This window comes from Pseudorca crassidens, chromosome 14 (genome assembly GCF_039906515.1).
Source record: "Pseudorca crassidens isolate mPseCra1 chromosome 14, mPseCra1.hap1, whole genome shotgun sequence".
In the NCBI taxonomy this organism is placed as follows: Eukaryota; Metazoa; Chordata; class Mammalia; order Artiodactyla; family Delphinidae; genus Pseudorca; species Pseudorca crassidens.
In genome coordinates this window covers 90,893,066-90,916,510 of record NC_090309.1, presented here as the reverse complement: position 1 = coordinate 90,916,510, position 23,445 = coordinate 90,893,066, and the positions used below count along the sequence as shown (strand labels likewise).

The 23,445-nt window shown below is 55.1% G+C and overlaps 1 protein-coding gene across 22 annotated transcripts in view; it reads right to left on the bottom strand.

Moving 5' to 3' along the window:
* The window catches only part of MYT1L (myelin transcription factor 1 like), a 411,946-nt gene continuing 388,501 nt past the window's right edge, over positions 1–23,445 (bottom strand). For 13 of the 22 annotated variants that reach the window (XM_067703799.1, XM_067703798.1, XM_067703801.1 and 10 more), the window contains 4 exons: positions 14,070–14,161; positions 6,268–6,377; positions 3,141–3,284; positions 1–2,815 (listed from right to left, as the gene is read on the bottom strand). In XM_067703799.1, coding sequence (XP_067559900.1) covers positions 2,675–2,815; positions 3,141–3,284; positions 6,268–6,377; positions 14,070–14,161 — 487 coding nt within the window. In that variant the 3' untranslated portion in view covers positions 1–2,674. The remainder of the gene's footprint in view (positions 2,816–3,140; positions 3,285–6,267; positions 6,378–14,069; positions 14,162–23,445) is intronic. The other 9 variants (XM_067703804.1, XM_067703807.1, XM_067703820.1 and 6 more) reach the window with 3 other exon arrangements.

Sequence of the window (23,445 nt, the reverse complement as noted above, 5' to 3'; positions counted from 1 at the left end):
TGTGGTAACACCTTTTTTATTTAGAGTAAGATGTGTTAACATCCAGCATGACAAAATTTGTACAAAGTTCACAATTTAAAAATGAATATCACTGCAACTTGTGATTCCACACATTTACAGCAAAATTAAAGTGTCAACAAACCCATGCCGTGTAGTACAAAAATAAATCAAACTTCAGTTCCACAGAGAGCACGATAAATATTTATACAAAATTCTGTCTTAATAAATGATTACTTAAATTAACTTAGAAATGAATATGAACAATAAGTTATAATAAATAAACTCTGATGACTCACAATAGTTCCATGTGAAAGGTCAGCATTCTAATATGTGACACTGTTGTGGTCCTTATATAATAGTCACGGGTAACTTTTGATCTGATAATTATGTACCAACGTTAGATGAGCAGCAGACTTGTGCTTAAAACCCCTTTCCATTGTACATAGGTGAGAACAATTAGAATCCCAAACTGATACTACCTATTACTCTACCAAAAGCATCACTATGTTGGCCAAGAAGCTGCAGACACGACGGGGCGGGGAGATGCATGTGCCGATATGAACAACGGGGGCCCCCCCGCAAGGAGGCCGGGGCCCTGGATGGGACATATGGCCGCAGGTGACGCAGAGCACCTGGCTTCAGTTCTCAAAAAGGCAATTCTGAGCAGGGCAGCTACAACTAATCACACAACAGAAAAAGGGCTCTCCAGAGAAGGGGCTGCAGAGCCCAAGTCATGACGTAATCTTTTCCCAGCTAATTATTAAAGTCCTCCTGGAAAACTGTAAGCTTTTGTACAGTGAGCAGTCTAAAGTGCCGCTGGGATGTACATATATTTATACACATATATATACCGAGGTTGAGTATTGTATCAGAGTATTTGCTGTGAGGTCCCTGTAATCTCCCTTAGCATCATCGGGTCAGCCGGGAGGCCTCCTCAGATTCCTCCAGGGTCAGTGTCACGAGGCTACTGACACGGGAATTGCACACCTCCATACGGATATATAGGACAAGGTAAGTGCAAATAGTCGACTGGCACGTGTGGGGGCAATGACCCTGTAAGTCCTGTTCTGCTAAAAATATTTTTTTTTATTTTTACAAAACCCATCTTTTTTTTTTCATAACAAAATTTTAAGTACTCTTGTACTTCCTGCATAACATCAAGACATGGAAGGAAGAATGCTATTACATGTAAATCAAGTCAACGGCAATCGGAAAACACGACACACGTCGTCCCAGGGACGAGCGAGCAGGGGAGAGCGCAGCCGTGGAAAGTGGTCTTATGCATCACGTAGTGCAGTCGTCGGGTAAAACAATCGATCTCCAGGGTGCAAATGCGTCTAAGATGATCTAGTGTAAAGCAAACAAGTGCTGAAGTGTATTTAGTTACTCTCAACATCTGATTGCATTCGTTCTTAGAGAGGGTCATGACAGATCAGACAAGGCTACGCAAACGTTCTATGGTCAGCTGGTCTCCAGCGGACGGGACGGGACAGTGGAGCACACTCGTCCTGACTCTGAATAGGACCCGGGCTTATTCAAAGTCAGCGTGGGGTGAGGACACTTCTCGGAGCTGCTGGCCCGCGCAGGCCAGCAGACTGATCAGCCCAGTCGCTCGAGGACTCACAAATCATGGGCCTTCAACCCCGTACGTGACATCATAACAGCAACAACAACTGCAAGAATAATTCTGTTTAAGGTGGAAGGGGAAGTAAATAGTCTTAAGTGATCTTTTGAGCGTAAATGAAAACACACAGATTCTGTTAGACAGTTCAGAGGGGCACGGAACTCTTGGGGAGGTAAAAGAAGTTTGTTCCAAAGGGTACTGAGAATGGAAGAGGAAGTCTTCGGGTCATCCACCTCTAATAGGCCCCTGTCTTAACTGAAGGTCCCAGAGTCACACCATGTAATTAATGCTCAGGAGTTAGTTTAAAAAGTGCTGTTTAAGCTGCTTTGAATCTTCTGCCAAGTTTCCATGGCTTGGTGCTGTCTTACAATAAATTACTTATCTCATTTCTTACAGTTAATCCATATGTCATTTCCTTGGAATGCAAAAAACCTCATTTATTGCCCCACCATACACCATCCTCCTAAAACAAACAAACAAAAAAATCACATAATATTTCCAAGCATTGTTCAAAAATAAAGCATTTGTTTTTCGCAACCAATTCTTGCTATGAGACAATATGCACACGAAATGTTTTTCTTAAATTCCGTAAGATCCTCCGACGTGAGGCGAAATGATAACACCTAAAGAGTGGCGGCAGGACCACCAAATGTCATTCAAAGCTGTTTTTGTTTTTTGTCCATTTCAGTTCAAAATACTAAAACATTTAATCACTAAAGCATTAAAAAGAATTTACACTCTATTTATTTTGATCGGCTTACCTCTTCAGAAATATATATACCCTCCAATGTGCATACATTAGCAGCTATAAACATTACATGGCATATCACACTATGTCAGCTTATATGAAAACGTACAAAAATGTGAATGTATTCCAAAACTATTCTGTAGGTACTATCTTTAAAGCAAGACATGAAATCGTTATGAAGTCTTGTAAGCATAACACTGTTTCAAACAGAAATAAATATATAACACTTTCTGGTAAATTACAGCAGCAAAAAACAAGAGGCATCCTTTTTTTAAGCAAGATTCCATCACTACAGCAGCTGTTCAGACCTGAATTCCTCTCACAGCCTGCTTTATATTTTCCAGTAGAGCTTTATTTTCTGGGCTCTGATAACGATCTTGATTTGTATACATGTCCGTCAAAGTAGTCACGTATGCATCAAAATTTTGTTCATTGATTGGATCCTACGAGATATTAAATAGTAGTTCATATGCAACTTTTAGTTTCTTAATAGGATATTCATAAAATTTAAAATTCATAAAATAGTATCACAGCATAACGCCACTGTCCTTATCATAGTTAAAAGGCCTTTTCAGAGAGACTTAATCTTAGGGGATCTAGTGGTTCAGCCCCACCAGAGTCTCTAGCAATTAACGTTATGGTTTGGGGGAGGTAACCGCCAATATCCGAAGTTCGAAGAACGGTGAAAATAGAAAAGAAAAGCCATCTACTCTAGGATGCGCACCGCACGCGGCCTCCGGGGGCTGCTCCGCGCGGTCAGTCACTTACCATGTGCGGGAGCTGGATGTTGGCGAGACTGTGGATCAGGGATTGGCTCAGGTTGGCGAGCTCGTGGAGGAGGGACTCGTTCTGCTGCTCGATCACTTTGTTCTCCTCCTCGATGGTCTTCAGGCTGCTCTCCATGGTGGTGATCTGAAACGCACAGATGCGTGGGACATGTAACATGAGCCGGCCAGGGGAGCACGCGCCCGCTCCCACAGGGAGAGGCGTCAGCTCCCGAGGCAGAGGAAGAACCTCTCTGCTTAAATCAAGAGGCTTCCACGTGAAGCACAGGTCATTTTCAGGGTCATCGTCTTGTGTGCGTTGAGTCATCACACTTGAGCACGTGGCAACTGGACTCTAAGGGCTTGTCTTTCTGAAAAGGGATTCATGCATTAGGGTGGGCTAGGCTCCTGGGCTGTGTCGACTTTCACTCAATTTTTTAAAAAGTTCTGCTTGTCCTTGTGCATAGAGGATCACATGAGGACTGTGTCCTTGTCCCGCCCTGGTCTTTCCGCTGGTGTGATGGGATTCTTTACCTGGATTAGTATCTTATGCACTGCGGCGACTAATACGTCTTCTTTTTAGCCCGAACTTAATTCTGCACAGATAAGTCTTGAAATATTGATTTATCTGTGAGGCACGTCACTGCCTCTCCTTAGGGTCGAGGCAGGTGTCTCTACCGGCATGTATGACATCTCTGCCTCCCTCCATCGGATAAAGGTCTACCGTGGCTTCCTGGGCAGCTCCTCCTTCCTCTAATATTCCAGAGAGAATTTAACAGTTGCCGTGGCACCTTCTGGCCTCCACCTGCCACCAGACAACCAGCACTTACTACACGGCCAGGCAGGAGAACTGCCCCCATCTGCGTGGGCTGCAGGGACACAGTCGTGGAAGCGGATAGGCAGCTTGGATGCTGTAGTCAAGGCTGGTTACACGGGTACGGGGGCTCCTGGCAGCCACAGAGCGTGTGCCAGGCTCTGTGGGTCCCCCGCATCTGTGTAGCTTGGCAGCCGCAGGCCAGCATCACAGGGGATGCGTAGAAACAAGACAGAGTTGCCGGACGTGCACCGAGCTCACAGCCTTAGTGCCTTCACGCTGTAACCACCGGCTGCCCCCAGTCACCTGAATCTCTGCTTCATAAGCTCTAAACTCCGATGTCTCAGGTAGGGTTTCCCCGCTCACAGCCAGGGGGAGGGTGGGGCACGCGGCTGGTTCTGTGCCCCCGGCCCTGGCTCAGCGTCCTCCGCCTGGGGATGGGGACCTTCCTCCCCTCCCTGCCACTGGCAGCATGTCCTCCGACTACGTGTCTGAGGGACATCTCGTTTCCTGCAGTGCAGGGAGAAGGCCGCTAGGATGGTGTGTGCGTGTTTATACGAAAGCTAGACCTGGCTCAGGATAAAGGTAAGATTTATAAGAGACAAACATAGAGCTTAGCAATCACTGATTTGATGATATGAAAAAAATAGATAATCCTTCATACTGTTCTGAGCGTTTTGTTTTATTTTTTTATTGTTTTGGCCATGCTGTGTGCCTTGTGGGATCTTAGCTCCCCAATCAGGTATCGAACCCCTGCCCCCTGCCATGGAAGCGCAGAGTTCTAACTACTGGACCACCAGGGAAGGGCCCAGTTCTGAGCATTTTCAATGGAGAGACCGTGAACTCTGTCCAGGCTCTGGACCTGGGACCCTGCGAGGACCCTGGTCTCCCTCAGTTTCTGCAGTTGAGAATGAGAGAGGTGCGGGTCAGACTGACCATTCAGTGCCTTTGCAGCAGCAGAATCAGAAGCTATTCTCACACTGAAGGCTCACTGGAGCCCTCAGGTAACACAGGTAAGAGTGGGGCTCTGACAGCTGGGGCTTGGGCTCCGGGGCTATCAGGCGCGGTGACCGTCGCTCCCTAACTATCCCAGCGGCCGTGCCACGGGGCTTCTGGGGGCCGTGCGTGTGCCCTGTGTGGCCAGGGTGTGCGGCCTGGAGAGCTCTGTCTTCACCTCCAGTCGCTGGACAAAACGCAGCAGCACGGTCCTCTCCCTCCCGGTGTCACTGACCCGGCTGGAGGTGAGGGGTACCAGAAAGCCCAGCGGCACGGCCTCCACCCCTCCCGCTTTGGTTTTGGATTAAAGGTAAGGAAAACCCTTGCATGTCTCAGGCACGCCTTGGGCTGCAGCACAGCCGGAGGTGAGGCCATGGTCAGCAGGTGGGCTGGTGTCCGAACAAGTGGACACAACGGCCAGGCAGAGAACCTCAGCCTCACATCCGCCCGAGGGCACGAAAGGGTAGCCCTGGAGTCCCTGTTGTGACCCTGGTGGGGGCATAGCTGGAGGGCTCCCCTCCCTGGAGAGGCTGTGCCCGCGGGGACGGGGACCAGCAGGGACCTGTCCTTGCCCCCTAAGCCCATGGGCAAGAATCCCAGTAAGGCTCTGATGCCCCGAGGGGATGGCTGGGGAGGGGCAGGTCCAGGCCACAGAGGGCGTGGGTTCGAACAAGACAGGAATCCCTGGCCTCGCCTGTGAGTGGCTGCAGTGCTTCCCCATTCCCAGAGCCGCGGCGGGGAAGGCCTGTGGAGAGGCAAACTGGGCGCGCTGGGCCCACGGCTCTGCGGCCCTGGCTGAGCAGTCAGGGGCAGCGGGAGTTGTGGACACTCACCATGTGGACCGCTGTGGGCACCTGGGCTATAGGACCAAAGCCCCTGGGATGGGGCATCTAGTAGGTGCTCAATAAAGGCTCCACCCCTCCCCTCCCAGCAGGCTCGTGAGGCCACGGATAGCAGCGGCCCCCGGGAACCCAAGCAACAAGCTCCCTGTTCCTGTTTACCGCGTGATGATCTTAGGGCCTTTGCATCCCGGGGCGGGGCGGGGTGGGGGGGGGAAGAGCTCACCCGCTGCAGGAGCCGCGCTCCTCGGGACCGTCTACTCATAACCACGTGTCGTTAAAAATACCAACACAAGAGGGAAAACTAGCCGGCCGGCGGCCCCTCTGTCACAGCAAGTTTTGCCACTGAAATGATCTCAGCAGGACACTGAGAAGAAAGGTGAATAAGTAAAGGGAAAACCGGGCAAGGAAACAGGCAATGGCGGCAGCCCTCGGCTCCGCGGCGTCAGCGCAGGCGGCGGCTCGATTGAGGCGTCAGAAACTGTTACCTGAGTCCGGAGCTTGATCATGTCGGCTTCCATCTGGGAGTTGGATTCGTTCAGCTCCTTGATTTCCTCATCCAGCTGCTTGATCTCCTCATCGTTCTCTACGCCTGAAAGGGCGGAGGGGAGGGGCTTAGAGACGCTGCGCCTGGGAACACTACAGGTAGAACCTGGCGGCGTCGCTCTTTCTAGATTTGGAACCGAACTTGCTGGGGGAGGGTACTCTTCAATTAAAAACTATAGTCACAGTTTGTGTGTCTTCTATCCCCACTGCCACCCTCCTTACAATTAAGGCACCTAAAAACAGAAAAAAATCAGCTGGGGGGACACAGGCCCCCCAAACTGAAAGGCTCCGTCTCCCTGGGACGATTAACCAGAGCCTCAGGGTGTGACCCCCCCGACTCCAGCCGAAACCATCTCGTCCTGGACGTGGATTTACGCGGTGCAGCCCGTGAATTGTCTCCTCTGTTTATTCCCTGTCTCTGTCTGCATCTCTGTCTCGCTCCCTCTTTCTCCCCCATCACTCTGGGAAGGAGCCTGCTGACATATCTGAAAATGAGGCCAACAGGGTCCCTGCCCTCCACAAGCCTAGGTTTTGGGTAGGAAAACTGATAACAGACCGGTAACCAAAAACCCGACTCGGTGGGTGCTGAGGTAGCTGTCCCCCGTGGGAGGATGAGGCAGCAGTGACAGCCTTCAGGCGGGTGGTCACAGAGGCTCTCTGAATATTGACAGCTAACCAATAAACACGTCCCCCCATCTGAATGGCCAGGGCGTGAAGCTTGGCTGGGCCGCGTCCTGGGGGAGCGGGGCTGTGCAGCCGCCAGCGGGGCCCTGGCTGGGCTGCAGGGGCAATTGTCAGGGTTTACAAGGGGCGTTTTCGAGGCCAGCTCGCCTGGCTGGCTGCTGGCCACCGGGCCTCGCCAGTGTCAGAAAGATCCCGATACTTCTGGCGTTTGACGCTGGTGTCCCACGGCTGAGCGTCCCTAGGGGACGAGCAGGAACCCGGCAAGTGAAGCTACGGGACGACAACACCTGTCCCTCGCATGGCACCTGGGGGAGCTTGGGGGGGCGCTGTCCAGCTCTGTAGAGAGAGGGGTCCAGTTCGCCTGGGACGGAAGGCCCCAGACCACCTGGAATGCTGCAGACCTCCACGGAGGGTTCCTCGCCTCCCAGGGGTCGAGAAGGCAAAGCAAAGGGAGACTGGGGGTCTGAGTCTCAGCTGCTGTTTTTAGCGAAATGAAAAAAAAAAAAAAAGATCGGCAAGAGTAAAGCATCTTCCTGCAAAGAACCACATTTCTCCCACGGCGTTATGTTTCCTCATAAAAGCAGTCAGGACGAACGCGTCATCGTGTTCGATTTAATTTCCCCTTTAATAACCCCTCCTTCTGAATCGTTTCTCCCCATGGACCTGTCTTAGGTGTGAAGTGAGGCTCACGGACGAGCTGGTCTTGAGCACCTGCCCAAGTCTTCCCTCTTCCCCCTGCTGTGCTCCCACCGTCACCCAGGGGGACGGGGGGTGACCTTAACCAGAGTGATGGCTCTCTCGTCCACGACCCCTGATCAGCGTCTTAGGTCCTCAAGGTGCTTCTCTGCCAGCGTCTTACAAGGTCCAGAACATCAACAACAAAGTCTTCCTTTTTATCAAATGCACCCGGAAAGCATGTCTGCCAGGAATGAAACGAGGTTCACCCTTTCTCAGGTGGAGGCCGCTATTCCCCCACGTTTTATATGTGACCAAGTCTTTATGGCAATCTCTCAAAATTAGGGCTTAGGATTGACTGAGTTAGGGTATATACAAACCTGGCACACGGGAGGTCTCTGCCAAGGCTGTGGCCAACGTAATTATTCTTCCGTAGTTGAAGTTCAGGTATAGCTCAAGATAAGAATGCATAAAAATAATCACGATAAATGCATAAAAATCCTGACTTGTAAAACAACTAAATCATGAGGCAGTTTATCATTTAACGAGGATTCGCCACACATTCCTCTAAATTGCTGGTCTTCCAACCGCACGGAGAACATCTCTCGTGAAAACTGAATCCTCGGGCTGTGATGGTCGTCAGATCTTCCAAGTGAATTTCTGTTATGATTTCTGGACAAGCTCTTCATGTCATATTTCTTCAGCTTTTCAGATTTGAACAGTTTAAAACCTTCTCTTTTCCCGGGTGTGTTTTGCAGTTGGTGTTGAGGACCAGCCGTGTGAAGAGAGGGTTATCGCATTTTCCTAAGAGGCCCAGAGGATGTCCCTCTGCTCTCGGACCCTGAGGTGCAGCTGCCTTTTAAGATTTCCCGAGCGTTGCTTGCATTCAGGCTCTTTCTGAAGCCACTGTTACCGGTTCTAATGTTCTGCCGCGCGAGCACTTGCTGAGACAGGGGGCGCGTCTCCACAAGGCCCCTCAGGCAATGGCTCTGAGCCTCTCTGTAGTGTGAGAATACATTGTGCAAAGGAAACGCGTCGGTTAATACAGGAGCAGTCTTCTCTCACATATTAAATAAAATGTCTCATTTTTACTCGCATATGACACTGAAAGTGTCAGAGAGCAGACATGACTGCGTGTCATGAAGGTACCTCCTGCCAGAGTCTGTATGTGAGGCTGGGGCAGCTCTTCCTGGGGAGCTACCCCCTGTGCACCCCCAGAGCTATTTGATCAAGAGATTTGATTCTGGATAATCGTGATAGGAAGGGTGAAAGATGTGCTACGCAACTGCCTGTTTCCAACACCGAGATTTCATGTTTCCCTTGAGAAGTGAGTGGAGTTGTAAGCAAAGCAATCCATTTCAGGGTTGGCGGTTTGCAGGTCACTACCCTATTATAAAACCCAGAGAACGGTGGGAGAGAATAGCACGCCTCGAATTTCCAATTAAACCCCCTTAATTCGCTTGTCAGGAGCACCCCATCAGCGGTACCTAATATACAGTGAAGTATATAAAATACACCATCATGTCAGCATCTTTGTCTTGAGGCTAGATTCCAGCAAACTTAGAAGAATTTTGATAAAATTATGAGAAAAGAATGTGGTCTTTCTGGAATATAGGTGAAATCTTGGGAGCCCATTTCACTGGTTTGAATTTTCATGAAAGAGTTTCCAACAATTATTATGTTCTGTTTAATTTTTGTGGAAAACCAACGTCTAAGCAGGGGACAGAGCTCACGGTGCTGGGAGATTTCCTGAAGTCTGGTGGCATTGCTTTCCTTTTCTTTCTTTTCTTTTTTTTGTTTTAACATCTTTACTGGATTATAATTGCTTTACAATGTTGTGTTAGTTTCTGCCGTACAACAAAGCGAATCAGCTATACGTATACATATATCGCCATATCTCCTCCCTCTTGCGTCTCCCTCCCACCCTCCCTATCCCACCCCTCTAGGTGGTCACAAGCACCGAGCTGGAAGCATTTCTGAACTGCCTTGATGAGGGGTTTTAGAGGTCTGGGGTTTAGAGCCGGGTTTTGAAACATGACAGACCTGGAATCTGAATCCATATCTTGCTACTTAAGAATCCTGTGGTGAGTACTTTCCTTAATCCCTAGACACCTCAAATCCCTCCATTTAAAAAGTCCCTATCTGTCACAGTGGCTGTAAGAAATAAGCTCACTATATAAGATACCTGAGCGATGGCGAGACTCGCCAAACAGGGGCCAAAGGAAAACGTTACATGCTGTGTTGTCTGAGCAGCCCCACAGCACCGGGGTGTCTGCAGGCTCGTCTCTGCTCTGACCAGAAAGTAGCCCAGACTGGTTTTGTCCTGCTGACCCCGTCGATGTGACTGACAAACAGTTAAAAGAAAAGAAAAAATACCGCGTGTGGTCTAGTGCAGCGGGCTTCGATACTTGCTGAAGTAAAGAATTTAAAAAAGACACACCTCTCCCTCACAAGTCCTAAAACTGCCAGCTGATGGTTTTTACTGTGACTTTAGTTGCCAAAAATGTATATATTTCTAGAAAATTGTATGTTGCAGAGTGCTTTCAGTATATTTTCATCAAAGCCTTGGACTGAGTGTTTAATTTATTAAAAAAAAATCTACTGTGTAAACTAAGTGGCAAATCAGGCTTCATTATCAAAACAATCTGCAGATCAGATCAACCGTCCAACAGAGGTCACCGTAAACCCAGTAAAGCACTAGCCAGGGCCCCCATGGTGACCTTTCCGTCTCTAAATTTTATTCTAGGAGATGGACGGATGGATGGATGGATGGAGGGATGAAAATGTGATGAACTAAGGAGCACCGGCTGCAGCACTGTTTCCTCCTGAAGCTCTTGGACCTGCCCTCCTGCCCGCTGGGGGGCGCCCTCAGGAGCCCAGCATTTGTGAGTGGTTCCTCGTTAAGTGTCTGCACGTGTGTGAGTCCAGGACTCGGGAGCAGCCTTTCTTCCGTGACGGTGGGGAAGCTGGGGAAGACCTGGCAGGTGACAGATGGATTCTCAGACTGTCGGATTCTAGTGAGTCACGTGGAATTCGAGGGCCTGGAATTAAAGCCATCCATGTGGACGTGCCCCCAGGTCACCCTCGAGAGTCCCAGGGCACAAGTGCCTGGCTGTGAAGCCCGCTTCTGGAGAGGGGAGAGCGCCAGGTGGGCTCACTGGCCCGTCGGCGGCACTGGGGCACGCGGGGCCCTGGCTGCGGGTGTGCCCTCACAGGTCGCCTGGTACCCCTTTCACCTCTTCACCGCTTTGAGTTTCCTCTTCCTTCTTGGTAAAGGGGAGCGTCAGTACCCACGCTTGGGGCTGCTGGGAATATAAATGAATAAGTGCATGAAATCCCCGGACAGAGCTGCAGGCAGGGGAGGGGGCCTTCCCTCAGCTCACCATCCCAGACAGTAGATGAGAAGGGCAGAAAAACGTTATTTCTTTTCCTTCTCTCCTGAAGGCTTGGCCAAAAACTAAAACCAAAACCCCAAAGCCGCCTGCAGCCCAACTCCGGAGAGATGCTCACAGGCCCGGAGTGACCGTGTGCAGAGGGTCCTGGAGGAGACCCCTGGTAACTCCGCAGAGCCCCAGCTGCTCGGAGAGCTGACCGACGACGTGGGATCATTCAGGGGGAGACACAGAACAGTGAGAGTCTTTGCGGGGAAGAGATGGGAACAGACTCTTCTCTAAACTTCAGAAAGAAAAAGAAAGAGCCTTGGATTTCAGAGCCGGAAGGAAACCTCAGAGACTTTTAGATGCACTCCTCCCTCTTCAGATAGACACTCGGGAGAAAAAGCCGGAACCCAGGACGGGAGCGGCCCGGCCCGAGTCAGCCCTAGGGCTCGAGGTGGTCCCTTGGCCGCGGTGCTCAGTCACCGCTAAGAGGACACATTGCACGTGGAGGGTGAGTGACCTCGGGTAAGGTCTGCACTCAGCATGTTCAAGAGATGAGAGGGCGAGAGATGGGCTCTCCCTCACACGGAGTGAGGGCCATGCCTTTGACCGTGAAGGTCGGGCACAGCTGCAGGGTCAGTGACCGCTGAGCTCCCGTCCCCCAAAGAGCAGAAGTGAACTTCCCACAGTCCTGCCCTTTGGTCAGACACACACAGGGATGAGGCCATTTATCCACGGGATGACGTGTGCTCTGGGTTTACTAGGAAGTGCCCTGTTCTTGGCAGAAAAGGTGCCCCGACAGGTGAGAAGCGAGGGGACCGCCAGCCCTGGGCTCCAGCATGGACTGGGCTTGGGAAGACCTGGGTTTGCCCCTCTTCTGCTGCTTCATCTCCAGGTGACCTGGGCTTCCCCGGGTCCTCGTCTGTGGACAAGCAAGTGACCGAACCTACAGCAGGAAGAAACATTCCGAAGACTAAAATCAGGAAGCTGAGCTCAGGTGCAGAGAGGTGGGTGGATGGCGACCCCGCGGGCGACCCCACTGACCAGGGTGGAGCCGGGAGCCGGGTGCCCAGCCTGGATGAAGGCTGGGGTTGGTTCCTCTCCCAGATGCCATGAGTCCTTTCTGGTTAACAGCTGTGACTAGCAGTTACAGAAGGAGGACGCTGAGTGTCGGATGCCCCCATGAGAGGTGCCGGCCCGGGGGACTCCCCGCTCTCCCCGGCCGTCCCGCCCGCTGGGAAGCCTCCTCCTCTGGGTGTGCAGACCTGCCCTCTCCACTTCTCTCCCCGCTGGGTCTGCACTGCGCTCGGTCTATCCGGAGGCATGAGCTGGCGCAGACTCACATCGGTTTGCAGGAGTTTTGCTTTAGCCCCGGGGATGTTGTGCGGGTGAAATGTTGGCTAAATATTTTGCAAAGAGCTCAGTGGATGTTGTTTTCTCTCTGGCAACGCACCCTGCCCTCGATGGCTGAGTGAGAAGGGACATTGGTGACCCTGGCGTCTCGGGATGGGCTCCTCACGCTGGCAGGTGAGTCTGAGAACTTCCATCTAACTGGTGCCCGTCCCCCATCTCCAGCCCCTGAGCCGCCTTGAGCAGAGGTGGGGCTCACGGGGCTTGAACCTTCAGGTGGAAGCGTCGTGGCCCTGACTGTCTTCCTGGTAAGTGACGGGGAGCAGGATGAGGCATGTTTCCTGCTGAACCCCTCGTGCTGTCCTCAGGACCGAGAATAGTGCCTGGTGAGCCATGGAGGCCTCAGGACCGCGGCCGGGCCCCAGGCGTCTCCAGGCTAGGAGCGCATCAGGGCTGGTCCTTGTCTGCGTGGATCCTGGGTGTGGGGCAGCCCGGGAAGCGGAGGGGGAGGGTCGGCCCCTCCGCCACCCAGTCCTGGGGCCCGAGCTACCTGCGGCGGGTCCAGGCGTCCAGCACGGGGGTGACCCGCGTTCCTCGGCACTTGGTTCCTTTGGGGAGCACGGAGCTCAGGAGGCGCCTTGCCAGGCTTCAGCACATTCACCGTAGGCCCCGCTCTGCCCGAGCCCCGTCCCTCACAAAGTCCCCTGAGGGGCTGGGAGGGGGAGCCTCTCGCAGGCCACTCTGCTGAGGGATTACAATTGCACTGGTCTCCCGATCGCTGCAAACACTGCACTAGGGACCGCTGGACCTCAGCTCCCAGGGACACACGCGGTCACGCCCCCGCGAGCCTCTGGTGGCAGTACAGGCATTAGCGCATCAGCGTGTGTGTTTCTGTGAAAGACACGTCCTCATGTAATGTGTGCACTGATTCACTGACACTGGAGTCTCGGCCAGCAGCCCGTCTGACGCGGGTTTCCTCCCTAAGGCGTGTCACGGCCTCCTTACGCCCAGGACACCAGACGGCACCCCTGTCCTGCTCTGGGGGCCTTTTCAAAAGTGGCGTCTCCAACGGGAAAACACAAAAATTCAGCAAACGCAGCGCCCCACAGACTGTGAAGAGGACCCTTATTTATGGCTGAGCCACGAGGAGAAGGCAGAGAGGACGGGCCTCGCGGGAAAGTGGCCGAGATTCAGGCTCTCCGCCCCTCCCCGTGGCCCTGAAAGCACTGCGAGCGCTGCTCTGGGGTCACAAACTGACGGTAGCGTGGACCCGGGGCCCCGAGGCCGGGCTGGGACGGGCTCCGAGGCCCGAGCCCCCCGCGTGCGCTCCGCCCGCATCTTTGCGCGCCTCCTGCGGCGGGCCAGGGAGCGTCTGGAAGGAGGGCTGCGCAGACAGACAGACGCCAGCTCCTGCCCCAGAGTGAGGGTGAGAGAGACAGCCGTGGGCTGCGTGTGGCCCGAGGGCCCCTGACTCAGCGCCCGGCGCAGAAGGCCGTGGGGAGGCCGCCTCCCCCCGCGTGGACCGGCTTTGCCCGGGCGGGAGTGACCGCTGCCCCCTCCCGAAGGGACGAGGCTATGCTGGGGCTCCGCTGGGGCCGCGAGGACGGCCGGGCTGTGGCCGTGGCCCCGACGCGCTGGGCGCACGCGGTTACCGTTGCTGGCCCGCTGCCGGATGGTCAGCATCTGCTCTCCCGACAGCTTCGCCTTCTTCATGGCCGACGTGGCCCGCGGGCATCCCGACAAGCTGGGGACGAGACGGGAGGTGGAGTTAGTCGCAGGTTCCGGGTGGGGGGGGGGCGGCCCGGGCCTGCAGGGAAAACTGCCTCGAGCTGCAGGTCCCCACATCGCCCGACTGGGCTGGTTGCCGGCAAAGGGCCACCTGCACATGGGGAACCAGAGCGGAAGGTGGGCAGGGCCGGCTGTGCCCACAGGCTGGTGTCTGTGGATGGCGGACTTCGGGGTGGACACGCAGCACAGGGCCACAGTGTGGCCTGGGGCGAGGTCTGACCGCTGGGGCTCGGGCGGGAGGGAGATGAGCCCTCTGAGGGCCCCTGGGACTTTTAGGAAGCGCCCATCTCACTTTAACAAACTTCCTTATTGGGACTGCCCTGGCGGTCCAGTGGATCGGGCTCCTCCGTTCCACTGCAGGGGGCTCAGGTGCGATCCCTGGTCGGGGAACTAAGATCCCACACGCCGTGCTGCGCGGCCAAAAGTAAATAAAAATATAAAAAACTTCCTTATTGTAGAAAGTCTCAAACTCACAGAAGGGTTGGATTCAAAACTTAACGTCAAACGTGCCAAAGTAGAAGGGGCAGAGTGATGAGTTACCACCCAGTCTCCATCCTGACTCGCCAGGGCCCCTTCCCCACAGTTATTTGGGAGAAACCCCCAAACACAGCCTCAGCATCAGTGTCTCACCTGAGGGTCTGAAACGTGTGCCAACACCCTCACCTGTCGGGGTCCACACGCCCCCATCTGCCTCCTAACCTTGTGAATGGCCGTCCGCCCGGGTCCGCGTGTGCTCTGCGCCCTGAGCTGGGACCTGGTCTGGGCGGCGTCTCTGCAGGACGTCTCCCTCCCTCTTTCTTTCTTTCTGGGTCTGTGTTGAGGACGGCGATCTGAGCACCTTCCGCGGGGGCCAAGCCTGGGCCTCCGCACCCCTCGCCCCTCGCCTGGCTACACCTCCAGGGGCCGCACAGGAGGACCCACTGCACCGCTGTCAGGGCCCCTCTAGGCGCTTCATACGCAGGTGGAATGTGAGCCAGTGTATATTATAGTATTTTACGTATATGCAAACCACGTGTATCATTTTGTATTTCGTCTGCATTTTCAGGGCTAGACGGACCCTGTCCTCAGAGAGTGACACTTACACGGTCACTAGGCAACATCCGTGGGACATCTGCGTTTATACAGGGAGGCCTTCGGAATGTCTCTTCAGACACATTTTCTAATACTTTTTCTGATGGGGATTTTAGCAGGTGTTTTGGGGGAGGACACCTTCGTACAACAAATGTTCTTACGAGGAAGCTCTGAGGTGCTGGTTCGAGGAGACGTTCGCGTCTGACAACTGTGCAGGACTCTCCCCGAGAGGCCGAGTGACCGCCGTGCCCACTGCTCTTCCCAGAACCTCACCGGGCCGTGCGCTCGCTCACGGAGCTTCTAGATTTACAGGGGAAGGGGCAGTGGGACGTCACCCCAGAGGGTGACACAGCGTCCTGTTAGTGGTCGTTGGGGCCATCATCCCTGGGGCCTGTTGCTCGGAGGCAGCACGTCGCCAGGCGTGCCCGGGGCTCCCGGTTGCTTGTGGATTGGAAGCCGTGCACAGCGGGTGGCTGCCCACCCCGATTCTCCTACCTGAACAGAAGTGGGAGCGGGGGCTACAGGACAGAGTGAGGGCGGAAAGTAACGAGAAGGAAGCCCAGCGCGCGGAAGCCAGCGGAGTGAGGGACTCGGGTGTCTCCATGCGTCCATCCCCAGCTGGCGGGGCCCAAACCCGGATGTGCAGCGGCAGGATGGCCTGGAAACGGTTTCACACACAGACTCCTGGACCCACGTTGAGGGTCGGAACCAGATTTCAGTCTCCAGTTGCTTCTCCTAGCTTCCAGTTAGCTGAACTGCCAGCCGGGAACGACAAATAACGGTGTCCTTCAGCCAGAGCTGGGAACTAAATTAGGAGACACAGACAGGCCCGCAGAAGGATGTGTTCTGTGCAAACACGCCTGCACCGTGTTCCTCCCATTCCGATCCAGTGACTGCATCCCAGCCTGGGTCAAATTTGGAAGTGTCCGGAGCAGGCCGGGCGCCGGTGCCGGGTGGCGGGTGCCAGGCGAGGGTGCAGTGCCATCTAGTGGCGGCCCGAGCCAACCGCACCGGGTGCCCTGGGTCTGCGCTGGGCCAGGATCTCAGGACAAAGGCCCCTGCCCGAGTCCTGCCAGGGAGCGACCCCGGGGGGATCTCGGTGTGGTGAGAGGAGAGTCCTGAAGCAGAGACCCAGCGGCCCTTATGGAGACGCTTCTAATTAAAACCAGGCTCCAGGCTCCAGGCAGCAAAGAGTTAACGCGTGTCTGCACCAGCACCCACCTCTGGGGCCCCAGACGTCTGGCCCAGGCTCCACCAGGAATTCCTGGGAGGCTCCGGGCAGACACTGCCCAGGGCTTCAGAAAGGGACAGAGGAGACGGAGGCCCAGCGTTTTATGACGGCATCCCCCCGAGTGGAACTTCCTTCAGGAGAACGTCACCCCTGAAAACAGCTCAATAAGTAGAACTTTCTGGGAGGGGGGTGGTTAGAAGGACTCGGGAGTCCACGGGAGGAAAGTAAGAAAGTCGAGAGCGCGTGGGGTGTGTTGCTCACGGCCCAGAGTGGCTCGGGAACCGAGAATACGGGACCCCGACGTGAAAGGCCCCTGTGACTCAGGCTGTCCCCCACGACGTGCGGGTGGGCTGTTATGTACCTTGTTTTTTTCACTGTTTACGATTTCACCATTGATGTTAAAATCCTCTAGTACGGACGTGACACCTCCCTGTACAGCACAGATTCCCATGCTAATGCCACCCTCTGTATCGTAGCACTGTGGACGTGTCTCCAGCTGATTCCCGGTGACGGGCACTGCACTACTGTTACCCTCTGCGTCGTAACATTGGGGACTCTCGGGGGCGGGCAGTGCAGGCAGGCGCGGAGCGAGGGAACCGGCGCTAACCCCGAGGGCGCACGTCACGCTCACCGGAGCTGCCACTTTTGAATGTGCTTCCTGAGACCACAGGGGGTGTGTTGGGGGCACAGGGTGTCCTCTGACCCCCATGGAATCTCTGCCCCCGATTACTTGTCTGAACTGCTCCCATCTCAGCGCGAAGGGGTGTCCTTGTGGTTCCTTCTCAGCCCAAGATGTGGATTTGGAGTTTACCCCCAGCAACGTTCTGAGTTTCTCCGAAAACGTATTTGGTGTCGAGAGCATGCCCTGAGCCGTGGAGGCAGGCAAGCGTTAGGGCAGGAGCCTCTGTGCCCACCTGGGCCTTAGGACAGACGGGGTCTCCCAGTCGCAGGCGTTCATTTGCAGGGGCTGTGGGTCAGACGGGAGAGTAGCAGGCTTTGCAATCGCTTTATTTCTCCTGCTCTATCCCCCTCCATCCATGCATTTTGATGGCATCACGGGGGAATTAGGCTTTTGCGAGCACCCGGGTCCCAGCTGGCGGGTATCACAGGATCGCTGGGGTCTCCCCGCCGAGGCTGGGGGGCTGAGTGGCTCCTACTCTTCTGACCCCCTTTCTTGCCTGGAATTACTGCTGAGCCCGAGGGCGCTCAGCACCATTGGGGGCAGGTGAAAGCAGGTGTGGAGTCGGACGACCTAGAGGGACGGCCCTTAGGAGGCTCTTTCCTCAGGTGTTCTTTTCCTGACAGTGTTGCGACCGACACTGCTGGATCGAGGGGGCTCCAAAGTTCATCTCTGGGGCGAGTGTCCCCCTGGTGTGGCTGAGAAGGACGTTTGTTTATACAGCAAGGCTGGTACTTCGGGCGGGGAGGCCTGGGTGCGGGGTAGGGGTGGTCCTGCACTGCCCAGGGAGCCCCCAGGCTTCTCCTGTGGCCGTTCCTCTGGGGGCAGATCGGCCGATGGGGCGCCTTCCCTTCACTGCACTGGTTACTCGCGAGGTCTTTCTCAAAACTCAAAAACCCAAGATCTTCTCAAAACTCAAAACTCTCAAGCTCTCAAAAACTCAAGACTCTGGGTCCTGGACGTTTTTCTGGTTTCCTTCTTTGATCGTTTTCTTTCTTCCATTTTCTCTCGTCTCTCTACTTTTTCAGAAACTCCTATAGCTGTTGGTTATTAAATCACATGCATTGTTTCTCTATTTTTAAAATAGTGTCTTCTTTTCTCACCTCTTTATCATTTAAGGGAGCATTCCTCAGCTTTGTATTCTAACTTTCTATGTGGAGTTTTAAGTCTTACTCGCCTTTTTTATTTTAGAAGATCTTTCTTGTTCTCTGAATGTTTTTTGAGTTATGAATATCATAACTTATAATATCCTTTCTATCCTTTTCTGTCTGATGACAAATTACAGTTGTTTTTGTTTTAAAGTCTTCTTCTTCCAGAAATGTCTGTTTTCTCTGAGCTTTTTTTCCTTTTCTGTCTTCTTCCAAGTGTGTTTATTTTGTTTTCTGTCCTGTTACCTGGCGCATCCCTTAAATAGCTGGAAACCCTAGGCTGCTCATTCCCGTTCTCCAGACATCACACATTTCTCTGGACCCGCTGGTTTCGGGGGTGGAACACCGTCCCGTCTGGATGGGCTTGAGTGGCCCCAGCGGCTCTGAGACAAGCTGGGGGTGGCGGGGCCTCCACATTTCACTTAATGTTCCTGAGTCCAGCACAAGGGCCACCCCTGTGTCCAGCCGCTCCTGGGGTCCCAGGCCAGAGCTTCCCACTCCACTGGGGTGACGGGGGCTGGGCTGGACATCTAGGGGCCAGGCTGCTTCTTATGGAGACTTTGAACTAGTCCTCTGTTTTCAAGCCTTCTCTGAACCCCCCACAAGGGGTCCACTGGTCTGTGGGTTCTGTGGGATCCGCAGCCCCCTGAGCTCCCCCTTCACCCATGTCCCCCGCCACCCCTTCCTCTCCCGGAGATGCAGGTCTGAGTCATTTGTCCGTCAGCTTTGCAGCTCCCAGGACTTGGTGGATGAGATAGAATTCACTTCTCTTTTAACAATATTTTACCGTTTAAAAGCTTTCTGGGTTTATAACCTGAGAGTAGGTCACTTCAGCGGAGGTTTGAGACTGAGCGGAGATGACTGTGTTCTCAGCCTGTGGCGTCTGGCCAGGACTTTCTGTAGAGATGCCCACCGAGGTCTGGGGTCCACGGGCACTTGGCTGTAATGTGCATGCTCTTTCCGCCCCTCTCCTTGGGGCCAGTGTGGCAGTCTCTCTCTCCTGGGGTGACGGTGGTCCTGGTGGCCAGATCCTAGGCACACCTGGTCCAGGGGACGGAAGCTTAAGTGTTGCCATGACACCCAGGGGAGCATCCTCAAAGACAGACCCGTCCTCCATCCAGCGACAGAAACAGCCTAGAGACGAAGCTACCAGGGTGGGCGGGGTGGGGGTGGGGGTCAGAGGGCAGAGCCACGGGGGATGGAGCCGGCAGCCGGGTCGGCCCTGCTGGCCCGGGCCTAGTGACGCGGGATCACACCTAGCGACCTAGTGTCCCCACTGCCCTGAGCCCCACTCGTTCTCCTGCCGCATCCTAGCAGACGGCGGGGAACCTGCTTCTCTCTGTGTTTCTCCTTTTGCTTGTCTCTAGGAAGCCCGGGGCTCACATTCCTGTAAATCATTGCTGGGGGCTGATCGTGTCCCTAAAGGAATGCTGACACCTTAACATCCAGAACCTGTGACAGGACCTCATGGGAAATGGGGCCTTTGCAGAGTCAAGATGAAGTCGTGCTGGGGTGGAGGCCTTGTCCCGTGACTGGGTCCTTGCGAGAGAGACACAGAGGAAGGCCGGGGACGACGGCGCACAGACTTCGGGTGACACCCAGGATTGCCGTCCCCTCACACCCCTGCCCGTGTCGTGACCTCTGTCTTCCGATGTCAAGAGGATAAATTCTGTGTGTCAGGCAGCCTAGGAAACTGATCCCATCAGACTTGTTAATTAAATTTGAACTCCTAATCCAGGTGTTTCCCCATCTCCTATGATATTTCTATCAGTTTTTGGATATGCGGACATAACTGTTCTGTAAATATGAGTTTTTGCCATGAGCTCAGGCGGCATTGACGCGTTGAGGGGTGACAGATGATAACAGAGGAGACACCCCCGGCATTAAGAGCTCAGGGTAAAGGCGCCACAGGAGGGGGGACGCAGGGCCCGGTCCCCTGGCCAGCGGTGAGAAGTGTGGCCGGGCGTGTCCTCACCCAGCTGGGCCCCTGGCTGCACAGGGGGACTGCTCGGGGCACGTTCTGGGAGGGGGGACCCAGTGTGAGGACGGCAGAGGGGGACCCCAAGGGACACGGAGCCATGGAGCTTTGGGAGGGGAACCGGGTGCAGTGGGTCTGGGCCTGCAGGGCATCCAGGGTGGGAGCACCCAGCCCGTGTGGGTCACATTTCAGCTTGTATTAACTGAAATCAAACAACGTTAAGTGTCATGGGGACTGGACGTCAGCCGTGGGCCCGGCAGCCTCGCACGTCTGGTGATGACAGAGCCGCTGGCGGGACACGGCGGCCGGTCACGCGTTCTGTGCCCGGGGCGGCACTGACCTTCAGAGGGGCTGGCGGGAGAGCCCGGAGTGTGTCATCGGTCCTTCAGCGGAAGAGAGCCTCCTCTGGGGGCTCAGGCAGATTTTTGGAGACAGAGTCTTCTTGCAAAGGGAATTTGAGGAGAAGCGGGTGACCGTGGGCAGACGTGTTAAACTCACCTTACGTCTAAGACTCTGTAGCTTGCGCAGCAAGGACTGGAGTGGCCCCGCTGACTCTCTCAGGCATCTGAGGTCACGGGGGCATTTTCTCCCCATTTCTCTAGAGTCACGGAGGCTCATGACCTGCCAGCGACACCACCCGCGGGGCCAGTGCCCAGGGCTCTGGCCTCTTGTGCTATTTGGTTCCCAGGACGTTTCTTCCAACTCCACGCTGCTCAGGGGGACGAACAGAGGACAAAAGGTGCCGGGTCCACGCAGGCCTGGACAGAGCACCTGGGGGGCCGGGGCAGCTCGCAGGGAGGATGCTGCCTTTAGAGGGAGGAAGACGTGATGGGCTCGGGGCCAGCGCTGCCTCCCAGCAAACCTTGGCAGGAACTCACCAACGAAGACAGTCTTAGTGTGAGCGTTTCGCAAACCATCGTGAGGACCAGAGCACGGGGGTCACAAGATGCGTCCAGGGGAACGAGGCCAGGAAGGAGGTGGGGGGCTCGGGGGGGTCCGGCCCAGCTGCCTGGCCCTCCTGCCATCAGGACGTGGAGGGGACGCTCCCTCTGCCGGGTGTGGGCCTGGTGATTCATCCCAGCCTCGTCTTTGTGCCCTCACGGCCCTGTGGCCCTAGTGTCTGGACCTCAGGGGTGCGGGGAGGCCCCCGAACGCTACCCTGCTGACCGGGTGGGGCTGCACGGCGCCCACAGGCTGGGGGCTGGGGTCAGTGCGGGGAGCCGTGGGTGAGAACCAGTGTTCCTTAGCTGATGCGTTTTTTCATTCTTCCTCTTTATTTCACCACCGGCTTTGCTAGAAGGAGAAGCATGTGCTGCCTTAGAGCTGGAAGCAGAGAAAGGGCCTGTGAATTTCAAAGTCTCAGTGTTTTGGAGATGCCGGATCCCAGAGTCGGAAAGAAGTCAGCGCACAGGCTGTGGTTCTGGAAGAATTCATCCTGGCGAGATAAAGATTCCTAGAGAAGGGGAAGGAGAAGAGATGGAGGTGCGAAGAGAGCTGAGATGCTGCTGGTCCGGAGAGGAGACCCACGCCCGGCAAGAGACGGGGCTGCAGCAGAGACCCGGCTGCCGGGGACAGACTCCCCGCCCCCTCCCCCGAGAGCAGCCTGGCTGGGAGAAGCCCCCAGAGGCCCCACCGCCTCTGCCCTTCAGAGACCTGGGAGGCAGATGCTGGGGGGAGGCTGGCTGGAGAGGCCTGGCGGTGCCAGGAATACCGAGGGCCAGCCACGGGGGCTGACGGCCAGACGAGACGACCTGGGAGGCCCCAGGCTGCCCACTGGCCGGGAGGGACACCCTTGGTGGATGCAGGGGGCACAGGTGCTGGAGGCCCCAGGCTAGGCTCTCGTCCCACAGTGAGGACAGGATGGAGAAAGTCACAGAAAATGGGCGGACACGTGGACTTCGGACTTCTTGCAACACGATCACAGCTTAGAAACTGCTGAGTTCCTGAAAACCTACTTCAGGTTCGCTTAAGAGTTGAGGGCGATGTTGTCCTGATCGGAAATGATCGGAAGAGTCAAAAGTCCCACGTGTGTGTGTGTGTGTAACTGAGATTGAATCACATTCTGGACCTGAAAGCTTTGAAGACTTCAGTTTCTCCATCTGTTTTTTGGAGAGAAAAATGACCTTGTGTGTTCATATTGTTAATTTTTTGTTTGTACGTTGCTTTTCCCTATAAAATTGTGACAGGCCAAGCTTTTTGGGGCAGGACTGTATTAAGAGATTTATTTCTCCACAGACCCCTGCACTGTGGCAAAGCAGCAAGCCTATGGGAGGCCGAGTTCTAAACCAGCCCTTGGGTCCCTGCGAGGTGCCCAGGCCCGGTTAGCCCCACCCTGGAGACAGAGGTGCTGGCGATGGGGCGGCCCCTCCTATGATCAGGTGATGGGGCGGCCCCTCCCGTGGCCCGGCGATGATGCATACATAGCCCTGGGCGGCTGGAGGGGCCTGTGCCCCTGCCGTATTGAGGGCCAGCACCCGAGGGAGCCTCCGGCACTGACAGCCACCCTGGTCAGGAGCCAGCAGGAGGATGGGGCCTCGGTCCTGGAGCCTCGAGGAGCTGAATTCTGCCAAGACCCGGATGAGCTCTGGGGTGGGCCCTGGGCTGTGGGCTGGGTGGGGACGCACCTGCAGGCACTTTGGTTCCAGCTGGTGAGGCCCGAGCCGGGGCCCACGGAGGCCAGGCTGGACTCCACCCTGCAGAATCCGACGGAGCGGCCGTAGGGTGTGGCTTTGAGCCCCTGCGTTTGTGGTTCTCCAGAGAACGTCCAGAAATCTGTGGGGGAAGCAGCCTGGGCACGTGTGCCACGGCGAGCCCAGATCCAGGTGAGGTGGATGCTTGCGTGTGTTCGTCCAGTCTTTGTTGGATGCGTCCCAGGCCCGGGAGAGACAGGCGAGTGGACGTGGATGCACTCCGGGAGGAGGAGTCTGAGAACATCGAACGAGGTGGTGCTTCCCCAGCAAAGCCCCTGCCCCAGGGCCGCCCGTGGTCTCGGGCCCAGGACGCTGGCAGCTGTGACCCCGGCTCCTAACTTTCATGGGCCCTTTGGGATTCACGGTTTGGAACAGATGTTGGATCTGAGCTCTCCCCTCCTTGGTGCTTTTCGTCAAATATTGGAATGCGGAGATTAGGCAGT